This window comes from Melozone crissalis, unplaced genomic scaffold, assembly GCF_028551555.1.
Source record: "Melozone crissalis strain CALT ecotype California unplaced genomic scaffold, PUWL_Pcris_2 ptg000045l_1, whole genome shotgun sequence".
Lineage (NCBI taxonomy): Eukaryota > Metazoa > Chordata > Aves > Passeriformes > Passerellidae > Melozone > Melozone crissalis.
Genome location: NW_026535823.1, coordinates 8,730,688 through 8,742,829, shown reverse-complemented (window position 1 = coordinate 8,742,829; position 12,142 = coordinate 8,730,688). Strand labels below are relative to the sequence as shown.

General features: G+C 45.0%; 1 protein-coding gene across 1 annotated transcript in view; it reads left to right on the top strand.

Annotated features, from left to right (window-relative positions):
• Positions 1-12,142, top strand: part of PLA2G4A (phospholipase A2 group IVA) — a 67,295-nt gene that overhangs the window by 25,038 nt on the left and 30,115 nt on the right. Inside the window, exons 5-6 of the mRNA XM_054286198.1 lie at positions 9,284-9,432; positions 11,835-11,948. Of these exons, the coding sequence (XP_054142173.1) occupies positions 9,284-9,432; positions 11,835-11,948 (263 nt within the window). The remainder of the gene's footprint in view (positions 1-9,283; positions 9,433-11,834; positions 11,949-12,142) is intronic.

Sequence of the window (12,142 nt, the reverse complement as noted above, 5' to 3'; positions counted from 1 at the left end):
ACACCCTGGATACCTCGGCTGTACAAAGGTTTAAATCCTGGTTTGGAGGCTGCTGCTCTGGGAGGTGTGCTCAGCTCCCGAGGTTTATGAGCTGAGTAAGTGCAGCAGGTGGGTGCTGGGTGACCTTGGCTGGCTGCTGTCACTCCCTCTGTCAACAGCACAGGGAGAGAACATGAACAAGAGGGTCACGTGAGGACAGGGACAGCTCTCACCTCTCACCACACAGGCAAACAGGCTCACTCAGAGAAAATGACTGTAATTTATTGCCAGTTAATTGTAGCAGCCCAGGACAGTCCGGAATAAAGGAAAACCCACCTCCTGTACACCTTTCGTTCTGTCCTGCTGCATCCCTCTACCAGCTGTCATTGGGATTGGGGTCAGCCAATGCACCCTGCTGAATTCAGAAACACAGTTCAATGAAAAAGAAGACAAAAAAAATACATTAAGAAGGAATTGTTCTCTATGAGGGTAGTGAGGCCCTGGCACAGGGTGCCCAGAGAAGCTGTGGCTGCCCCTGGATCCCTGGCAGTGCCTAAGGCTGGGTTGGATGGGGCTTGGAGCAACCTGGGCTAGGAAAGGTGTCCCTGCCCATGGCAGGGAGAACTTTACAGCCCCTTTCAACCCAAGCCATTCTAGGATTCTATGCCCCTGCTGCCCCAAACCTGCTACATAAAGCTGTTACAAGGTGGAAAATCAGGAAATCTGCGTGGCTTTGGTGAAGATTTCATTATCTTAATTGCATAGCTTGCTGCTGATTGCAGACCTTGTAAAATCACTTGTCTGACTGGACCTCCTGAAAAAGACTTTCCCTCTAGCCCAGTGAGTTCTCATATAGTAGATATGTAGTTTTGAGTCTACTCAGATGCCACCCAAACTGTAGAACCCTTCCTTACTTCCACGACAGTACAAGAAGTTGTAGGAAAAATCCCAGAGTCCAAAACTGCAGCATTGTGGAAGAGAAATGCTTGCAAACTCGATCTCCTTTCCATAACATCTCTCTCCCCTTCTGGACTTTCAAGGATCTTGGTGGAAAACTGGGTCAGAGAAAGCATTGTAAAATTTGTCTTCTATCTTTAAGTGTACTGGCTTTCACAACAAATGGTGATATCTACGGAGGGAACCAGTTGTGTGACTCTGCTCTTAGCGATCACTCATCTTGCTTAATCCTGTTTGGGATTTGCAGCTTTTCCTTGCTTCATCTTCTTTTGATGCTGTAGCAATGAACAGTGTCATTCCAGTGTGGGGGTACGAGTCATTGGTTTCTCTGGGTCTGGATTGAAGGCACTTGAGACAGTAGTTCATGATCAGACTCAAGTGTTTATTATTTCTTATCAGTAAAACAGTCTCACTACTGTGAGTTGGGCAGCTTTTCATTAGAAGGCACAAAATGGCCAACAATCTCTTGTTACAGGGTCTTTTAAAACTAAACTATCAAATTAAGAACTGACACCTAGATTATTTTCCCTTTTAACCCAATAACTGATCCCAAAGAGCTGCAATGGGACTTTTCTGCCCAATTACAAAATGCCACCCAAACCCATGGAGAAGAAGGAAGAAGAAGCATGAAGAAGAAACCCAGGATGACACCCTTCTATCTTGCTTCCATCCACAACATACTAAAAACTCCAAAACCTAAATTTCTCACCAAGTGACGCACCTACTCTACTCTCTATAATCTATTTCACGCTTTTGTGGATTCTAGTTTATCTTGTAGTCTGGGAAACTTTCTCCATGAATGAGGGTCCAAGTCAGTGCTCCCCCGAGCAGACAGAGAAATATTCCCAATGCCCTGGGTTTCCACATTCTGGGTGTTTTTAGGAAAAAATTCCCTTTTTAAAAATGTTTAAAGTTTGCTAGCTTGCAGCACTGGCACTCAGCTTCTCTCCCAGTTGCTGCCCACCCCGTTGGAATCAAGGATTCATCTCCACTGCAGTTTAGCTGCTCAGATGAACAAGAGCTGGGAGCAGTGCAGTCACCAGACCTCAGCTCTGGTTGCAAAACTTGGCCAAATAGAGCTGGGAAGCAGCTCCTGGGTGGCTTTTGGCATGGTCAGCCCATGTCACTGCAGCCAGCTGAGTTCAGGAGATGCCCTTCCTCATGGCTTCCTGCATCTCCAAAGGAAACGGGGATGGGAACACACTTTACCTGTCTGGTCTTGGGATCTGGGAATGAGGAAGGGATGTCCAGCATGCTCTGTTTGTCCCTCACACCCCTGTCCCCTGGGGCTGTTCCCTGTGAGCCAGAGCTCCTGGGGTTGGAGCTGGCTTGTTTAACCAAGTCATGGCAGTCCAGACAGGTGTGAGCAGGGTTTTAAACCTGGCCTAGCTGAAAGGAAGCAACTGGAGATCTGTCTGCTTGTGTTATCGTTTGTGTTAGAGCAGCTAATCCAGGACTCATCCAGCTGTTGTCTGGACTACAGCTGGCCAGTCCTGCACCCTGAATTAGCTACAGTGCACTTACCTGGTGCAGTGCCATCAGATAAGGCTCTTCCTGCAAGGCCCTGGAGCAGCTCCTGGTTTTTGCAAGGGGAAAACAAGCTAAACTGCTCCCCTTTTCCAGCCTAACAGCATGGGAAAAGTAGGTCAGAGTTGGCCAATCCTCCACATCCTACAAGCTGCATATGCAAGTGTTCATGTGGCTGAAATATGGATCCATAAAAGACGGATAAAAGAAAAAAATCTTAAATGAACGGTGCTGCTAACAACTGCTCAAGATGTCTGCTGCAGATTTCAGCCTAACACTGAGGCAACCAAATGCTAGATTTCAGTTTCCTTGGCACACCCAGTATCCTTTCCCTTTTGTGTGGATATCCAGTGCTGGGAGGTGGAAGTTGTGTTAGAAATGGGCTCTTGTGTTCCACAGTGAAATTGATCCAGATAATGTTGCTCTTCCCAGCTGCAAAAATACGATTTTGATGAGACATTCTGTCTGAGAGTGCTTGCCATGGAGTTACCAAGGGAGGACCTGTTTCTGTGAGACATTGGTGAAAACTCATTCCCATCCTTACGAAGCTCTCCTGTGACTCTGTTATGCTGTGATGGTGCCATGGAGCAGTGCTGGCTTAGGCCTAAGATCCATCTTGTGTGGCTGGAGAGCCCTCTGTCCCTGCTCCAGGCTGTGACCAGCCCCAGAGCTTGGCGGGGAGCTGCTCCTGTCCTGTAGGCACACAGTGTGTGGTGATTGGGAATGGGCCCAGCCTCATCCCCAGTGGGTGCAGCTGTGAGCAGCAGGTGAGCAGCACTGACAGCAATGAGCCATGGAGTGCCCAGGGGCACTGAGCAGCCACCAAAGGGAACAGAGGGCACACAGGGCAGGGCACCAACAGGAGGGGATAAAAGGTTGAGTTAAAGAACAGGAAGGGTGGATGCTTGCAGCCTTCTGAAGAGGTAAGGTGGTGCTCTGGATATCATGGCCATCTCAGTTGTGACACTGTCCCATGTGCTGTTCTGCACCAGGCAGAGCTTCCTGGTGGGGCTCCCCTCCAGGACCTGTGGATGTCACTGTCCTTCCAGTTTGGGCCTTTCCATTTAGCAGGAAGCTCCCATTTGTCCCCTGTGATAATTTGACTTTTTCTTGCTTTTGATTCTTTTCCCTCTCATCCCCTGTCCCAGGAGTGCTTTGAAGATGTGTTAGGGTTGGACTAATGCTTGATCCATGGGAGAATTGGGAAGAACATCAGTCATAGTGAGATGTAAAGAAGGAATCCAAACAGAGTAAGAGTGTGACACTTCCCACTGATCCTGTCCTCTCCTTGGCTGCCTTCACTGAGACTCCCTGAGCTGGATGTGCCTTTGGGGTCATCAGCTGTCTCTGAGTTTCTCTTGCAGAAAATTCACTGGTTTTCCTTCAATCCACACAGGTCTTCTCCTCCACAGCTCTTTGGGTAAGGAGTTCTACAGGTTGCTGCCTGAAGGAGACTTTTAATTCATTTTGAAAATGTTACTTAAAAGCATGAGCTGAAGAATCTGAACTATATCAGTTTGGGGCCTGTGCAGATAACCTAGAGAAGGCAGTGATTCTTTTCCTCTTGGCCCTTCTACAAATGTGGTTTGACCAAAAGCTGACTTGTTTGGGATTTTTTGCCCTTTCAAGGCTGGATCAGTGGAAGCACTGGTGTCCTGCCTCAGTGAACTGGGTGATAGTGCAGAGCCTGTGCTGGGAGCTGGTTCTTTCCTCCACTGAAGTAGTGCCAGAGATGAAAAGCACTGTCATAAAAGGCACAAATAATGTTTAATGAAGGTGTTACCTAATCCCAGGATTTCTCATAGCATAGGTGCAGCTTCAGAGGTGCCTTGTTTCCCTTGGAGTCACCTTCCGCTCACGGAATCTGGCACTGCATCAGCCCTTTGCAAAATCCCCAAAGCCACCAGCCCTGGCATTCCCTCTGGTGCCTTAAACACGAGCAGTAGGGAGTACTCCTGGGGTTTTTAGGTTGCTGTGGCCTTCTGGCAAGTCTCCTAGTATTTGCATTATTGCCAGGCTATGGATTTGTCTGGAGCATTTCAAGTATCTGTTCCATGGTTGGAGGGACAGTTATTGATTAGTGCAGTTTTTAAGAATTCCCTTTTTAAGAACTGAAAAATCACATGAATCTGGGAAAACCCACGATTTTAAAATTCATTACTTTTTCTCCTGACCGTGGCAGAGACACCAACTCATATTTCTCTGCCACTGTGAGGCCCCAGCAAATTCACAATTTGAGTAGAAATTCTGTAATTGTTTAGCTTCCTTCCCCTTTGAGGAGAGAGAGGTCGTCCAGCAATTCCCATTATTGGCTTGACCTCAGCCAGGCTACTCAGCTGCATGTGCTGAACAAGTTGTAGTGTGGGGCAGCAAGCCAAAAAATGGTGGGAAATACACAAAGATGGTCCTTTGGGACCTAGTAAGTTTTTATCAATGGGATTGCGTTTAATGGTGGATAAATTAAGGGTTATTACCACTTTTTATTTTGAGATAGATATGTGTCTATCTCAGTGTTATATTTGAACAGGCTTTCTATAGTTTCTTTATGGTAATTATGCTGTTGAAGTTATTGAAATTGGAATGACTGAAATATAAATCATATATCTGAACTATTTATCATATTACTATAGAGGCCTGATGACAGCCATCTCACCAATCTTAATAACACAAGATCAAATGGTTTGCAGTCATTGCAAAAAATTTTACAGGTTTCCCTAATAGCCAGATTGCTTAAAGTATTACTCATTTTTCACTGTGAAAACGTTTGACCCTAATTATTGTCCACTGTGTGTTTCACTTGGTGATTCACAATGTAATTTAAAGGGAGAATCCTATAGCCATTACTTAAATAAAGGAGATAAATCAGATGAGGAAAAGTCAGTGAATCCTTACTTTCTACCTCTCAGCCATTCCCAAAGCAGCAGTTTAAAACCAGCAGAGGGGATGCTGGCTCTGCTCTTGGTTTTGGATGTGTGTCTTCAGCCCCTGGAACTTTGGGTGGGAGGGGGCTGTAAATCTGGATTATCACCAACATTTTGTTAATTACCCAAGACCTCATCTGCCTCCAAGCTGCTAATTGCAGGACCCTCATTGGCATCAGCGCTGAAAGGCTTAATTGTGTTTTTTAGAGGGCAGGTGGGGTTTGAGATACTCATGCTTAACTGTTGGTTCAGCCTGCCTTGTTTCTGAGAAATGGTGATGGAGCAGCAGGCTTGCATAAGGAACAGCCTCAGGGCTGAGCTGCACAGAAACTCTGCTTTCCTCAGAAATGTCCTGGGAACAAGTGCAATTCCCCCACGTGGCTGCTGCTGAGGCAGCTGCTGCAACACAGGACCAGTTCCCCAAAAGAGGAACTTTCCTTAAGGTTGGAAAAGACATTTAGGTCATCAGGTCCAGATAGAGATCATTCTCAGACATAAATAATTCTCTTGTCATGATTTAATGGCAGCTTTTGACCCATACATCATAATGATTCTTCCTCTTAAAAACAAAATACGGATGGCAGCCTTCCAGTGCCTAAAGGGGCTCCAGGAGAGCTGGAGAGGGACTTGGGACAAGGAATGGAGGGACAGGACACAGGGAATGGCTTCCACTGCCAGAGGGCAGGGATGGATGGCGTACTAGGGAAAAATCCTTCTCTGTGAGGGTGGCACAGGGTGCCCAGAGAAGCTGTGGCTGCCCCTGGATCCCTGGCAGTGCCCAAGACCCGGTTGGATGGGGCTTGGAGCAATCTGGGACAGTGGAAGGTGTCCCTGCCCATGGCAGGGGGTGGCACTGGATGGGCTTTAAGGTCCCTCCTAACCCAAACCATTTGGAGGTTCTGTGATTACAGGCTGATCAAGCTGCTTTTAGTTACATTTTCAGCTTAGTTTTTTTTTAACGTTACCTAGCAAATCAATTAGCAGAAGCCCAGGCAGGAATGCTGAGAGTGCACGCTGGCTGTTTAATGTACATTTGATAACTTCAATGTTTTGAAATACATTAGCTAAATACTTCTGTGTTATTTGCCAGGTTGCTAGTAGTTTTTGATCCCCATCCAAGGATCCAAGGAGTTAGATTTTGATTCATATAATATATCTTAAAGAAGTATTTAGTATTGCTTATAGCAGTATCTTAATCAGAGCAAGCAGTCTTCCCATATATTTTCATCTAAAGAAGGAAGTTAAAAAAGAATAGATTTTCATTTTCTTAGCTGAAAAAGCTCCAAATAAACTTTCAAACATGAAAGGGCAGGTGATTAAATCTTTGCCTTTGGTTAAAAAGCTAATAAAGAGATGGAGTGAGGTGACTTGGCAGTACTGAACTACCAAGGCTGATTTTTCCAAGTTCAGTTGATCCATGCCTTGGGTTTAGTTTCTGTTTCAACACCTACTGGGGTTTGATTGACAGAAAGGTAGTGGTGGATCTGCATGTCAGAGGTCTGGGGTTTCTACATGCTTTGGGATTTTAAATATGGATATTGGAAACCATTTGCTGTTTGTGTTGATAAGAAAAATTGGATTTTTGTAAGCATTGGGACTGATCACACAGCATGATCTGAATGGAGAGGGAGGCACTGATCTTTTGCCCAGAGCTCTGCTCAGCCATCAGGATTTTGTCTAAAATCCAGGTTTTTGTAGGCAACTTCAGTCTCTTGGCTGGGTAACCCTGGGTGTTCATTGCCAAAGTCATGCTGGATATCAAGAGTTAGCAAGACCTTGCCACTTTATGGGTTTTTAGTTTCAGAGGTTCTTTTCTTTGTGGCTGAGCTTTGTGTAGTAGTTGGAAGGAATGGAAAAGTTGGCAAGTTGGAACATCTGCCCGTGAGGAAAGACTTGGGGCTTGATCCCCCAGTTCCCCTGCCCAAAATGAAGAGACAAGATCAGGCATAATTCCTCAGGAGCTAATAAAAGTTGCTATTTAAAGTCTTTCCTCACTGATCCCCAGCTTAAAATAGCGGCTTTTTCATTACTCAAGGAGCACTGAGACCACCTCAATGTAGCAATTAGCTGAGCCCCACAGGTATGGAGCACAGTGGAAAACTCCTTGACAAGCTGGATTAGGATAACACTGAATAGGATTTGCCTGGGGACACATTCAGAACCTCCCGAGTGGTTTCCAAAAGCCTTTTTTTTGGTTGTTTGGTCAGGGTTTTTTCCCCAAAAGATACTTGATTTGATTTGAAATTACCCAACTTCTTTGTTATCTTCTTTTCCTTCTTCTCCCAGTAGGAGGGAGAAGTGATTCTGGTCCTCAGGAATCTCATGGATAAGGTCTTACTGAACTCCCACAGTTTCTAAAATTTGTCTTTATTGGAAAAAAGTAGCTTTAGACTGAAAATGTGTACAAGGAGAAATGTTTGAACTTGCTTTTTCTCATGATAAGATTTAATTTGGGCACTGCCCAGGCTCCCCAGGGAATGGGCACAGCCCCAAGGCTGCCAGAGCTCCAGGAGGGTTTGGGCAATGCTCCCAGGGATGCACAGGGTGGGATTGTTGGGGTGTCTGGGCAGGGCCTGGAGTTGCACTGATTGATGATCCTTGTGGGTCCCTTCCAGCTCAGGACATTCTGTGATTCTGTGTTTCAGTGTTGGAAAGATGTGGGTGTTTCACCACAGCAGAGGAGGAAACTTTTCCTGATCCACCGTAACCACAGAAATAACTTCCTTTGCTCTCCTGGGAGGCTTCTGAGCCCTGGCCCCATTTGACACAAACTCCCCCCCTCGTTGTACAGAAAACCCCTGCTTTCACTGTTAGAAAGTTCATTTTTATGGCAGCATTCTGTGCTCTCGGGAATGGCTATTTTTAGACACATCCGATGGGATATGTCAATGTTTTCTTTTCTCCCCCAGTAATTCCTATCAGCTGCAGTTCCCATATCTCTGTTTCCAGTCAGGGTTCTGCTGTGTAAATGAGATGTCCTCATCCTGTGGTGACTCCCCAGGGCTGTGGTGGTGGCAGTGTTTCAGAACTGAGTGCTCCTTATGCTGTGTGCAGCACTGCAGCGCCGGGACAGATTTCCTCCATTGCTCCCAAACCAGCAAAGGTGAAAGAGGATCCAAAACCCACAGCAAACTGCTTGTTTTCATTATTTTGTGGGATACCTGCTGCTGTGGCACGAGCCAAAGCCATTAAAGGCTAGAAAGAGAGGAAGAAGTAAAAGCTTTTAAAAACACCACTCTGGCAGATGGTTGCATATTCTCAATAAACTTGACTCAGTTCCTGTGCCCTTCTGTTTGCTCAAGGCTTTGCCCCTCTCCTCCTAAAACCCTAATGTTTATTTTGGGGGGATTGTTGGTGTTGTTTGTGACAGTGTTCACAGGGGTCCGAGGAAGAGGGAAGAGATGAGGATCTGACTCCATGTTTCAGAAGGCTTGATTTATTATTTTATGATATATATTATATTAAAACTATACTAAAAGAATAGAAAAAAGGATTTCATCAGAAAGATAGCTAAGAATAAAAAAAGAAAAGAATGATAACAAAGGCTTGTGTCTCAGACAGAGAGTCCAAGCCAGCTGACTGTGTTTGGCCATTAACTAGAAACAACCACATGAGACCAATCACAGATGCACCTGTTGCATTCCACAGCGGCAGATAACCATTGTTTTTGCATTTTGTTCTTGTGGCATCTCAGCTTCTCAGGAGAAAAAATCCTAGCAAAAGGATTTTTCAGAAAATATCATAGCTACAGTTGTTGTATCATTTTTGTCATTGCATTTATGTAGCTTAATGAGTTGCATATCTTTCTGTCCTTTCCCATGAGTGGTACACAGAATTGTACCAATTTTTCCAGCCCAAGCTGGAGTTTTCCCTTGCCTGACCTGTGTTGTGCTCCACAGTTGACACTCCAGATCCCTACGTGGAGCTGTTCATCCCCACTGCCCCTGACTGCAGGAAGAGAACCAAGCACTTCAACAATGACATCAACCCTGTGTGGGATGAGACCTTTGAGTTCATTCTGGACCCCAATCTGGAGAATGTCCTGGAGGTAAATCCCATGGCTGGGCTGGGCAGGTGAAGGGTAAAACAACAGAGGCTTGCACATGTGTGGCATTTGATGTCTCAAGATCACCTCTTTGTTTAAAATGTTAAACCTGGGTTTAGCTGTGGTGCTAAGCAAGCAGTGGTGGATAAATTGAGTTATTCAAGGAGTAGCCTGAAGAGTCATTACCAGATATGCCTGTGAGTCACCCTTGGACATCTCCTGAGGGATAGTAACTTCTTGTTCCTCACATCAGCTGTGGAGTACTCCCTGCTTCCTACCCTGATTCAGCCCTTACAGATAGGGAATAGGTGGGGCTTAAGTCAAGTCTCTGCCCAAGCAGAGAGAGCAAAAGGCTGGTTCTGCTGTGTTCTCCTTGCCTGGAGCCCACCCAGGGCTCTTCTGCACACTCCGGCCTTGTTGGCCAAGCCACTGTTGAGTCTCTTGTGTTAAACTTCTCCAGGCTGCACACAAGAGCTGCATGTTAGCTGTGAGTGTTTTCTGAGTGGGCATGGCAAAGATTTAAGGTTAGCTCTGGTCCTTTGTGAGCTCTGTTTTTCACAGAGGATGGCCCTGCCACCTGCTCTCTTCTGACCAGAGCTTGCAGAGTTCAGTCTACATTGGCCAACTGGGACAGAGGCTGCAGCCTGTGAAGGTTTTCCTTGAGCCTGTGACCATCAGACCTTGGGTCTAAAAGGGAATTGTGCTCCTGGGGAAGGCTCTGCTGTTTGAGCATAATACCCATTGCTTGTTGGATCTGAAGAACTATCCCGTGCATCCTAGAGACAAAAGATATTAGGGAATTCACAATGATTTCCTGGGCATCAGTTCCTGCCTGTTCCTCTGTGCCACTGCTGGGTCTCCTGGAGCAGAGCCTGGGCCCTGCTCTGAGCTCCTTTTCACTGAGGCAGGTTCTCTAGGAATGTTTCAATTTTTTGAGGACGAAATTTGGTTCAAGGGTTTTGAAAAGGATAAAATTATTACAGTCACAAATACAGCAAGATGGATTATAGGTAGAAATGCATCTTTACAATAACTAAAGGCTGTTGCTGCTTCTGAGATAGTGCAATAAAATTCCCTGATAATTACCCTCAAAGAGTAGATGATAACATTTAATAATGGTTAATTGTGGACCTGGCAGAGTAGGAAAGAGCCTTTGGATTCTGCAATGGAGTGCAGTGTCAGAAATATGTAAAGGCACCTCCCCACCCAAATACTCTGTGAATTCTGAAGCTCAGACTCCACAATCCTTGTGACTCCTTGGATTGTTTCAGTTTGCATCTTTAACTCTATCCCAAGGGTAATTTGCCTTCTGAAGTGTAGGCAGCTCTTCAGAATCCCACTAAGAAGTTTTTGCTTTTGGTTTTAAGAGACAGAACTCAGAGATTGCAGGAATGGGCATAAAGTTCTCCAAGGAAACAGAGCAAGGTAAATACCATTAAAATAATGAGCTCTGTCCTAAAAGAAAGAGAATTCATAATTTCAAAGGGTTGCTTGTGGCACAGGATGAAGAAAATTCTTTATAGCTGAGAAGAGGCTGATCCCAGATGTAGCAACTAATTATTCAAGTGATTGTATCTTGATTCCCTTTGTTTTCTACAAAAGATGCAGTCCAAGCCACGAACATGTGATATTTTAGAAGATATAATGCCACAAAGTGGAAAAAGAACCAGTAAATCAAATTAGTCTGGAGATCTCATTTAATAAAAACCATGTAAATGAGAATTTGAAATTCTTTCTATATATCTTGAGGACTTGGAAAGCAGCCACTGGGGAGAAAAAAAGTCTGCTAAACATAGATCCACATGGATTAGAGCAAAAGCATGGAATGGTGTTCTGCCATATCCACATCCTTCTTTGGATATTATCACATTTTTGAAAGGTCTCTGCTCCAGCATGGAGGGTATGAGAAGAGACTTGAAGGTCTGACTGGATACAGAGAGCAGCTTTGTGTAAATTGGAATGCTGCACATTTTGCCAAATCACTGCTGTAACAATCTTGGTCTGTGGAGTCAAGGCTGGGGTATGTGGATTCCATCTTCTCTGAAAAGTTGCTGGATGTTTTTTATAGTTAGAACTATACAAGTTTCTCCATAGGGAAATTTTACTGACTGGAAATATGAAGGTACTGTGCTTTGCTTCTACTGTATGTGGAATTTGAAGGTATTGGAAGGATGGTGAGATTTGCTGCCGTAAAGGTGCTGAGATTAAAATCCTGTTGTGAGTAATCCTGGTGTACTCCTGCAGTTCAGTTCCTTGAAGTGCCACCTCCACTTATCCTGGTTTAAAAGAAATGTCAGTTGGCATTGGGCATTGACAGCTGGGTTCGGTCAGGCCCATTCTTCTTCCATATAATTTTTTGATAGGATTTCTTGCAGTGGAATTGAATATATGGATATCTCTTCCAGGTTACTCTCATGGATGCCAACTATGTTATGGATGAGACTCTTGGCACATCCACGTTTCCCATCTCTTCTCTGAAACTGGGAGAGAAGAAGGAGGTCCAGCTAACTTTCAATAATGTAAGTTGGACATTCATGACTTTGCCCTGGTCAGAAGTTTTCTGAGCATTCACTGTTGCCCATGGATGCCTAAAGACACTTTTAAGCCTTAATTATCTATCTTCTTACAGCCCTGCTGAGAGGAGAATTAAGCAAAGCAGTGCCACTGAATGCCTTGGTGTCCCTGCTGGAAGAATCATCTTTAAATGTCCAGT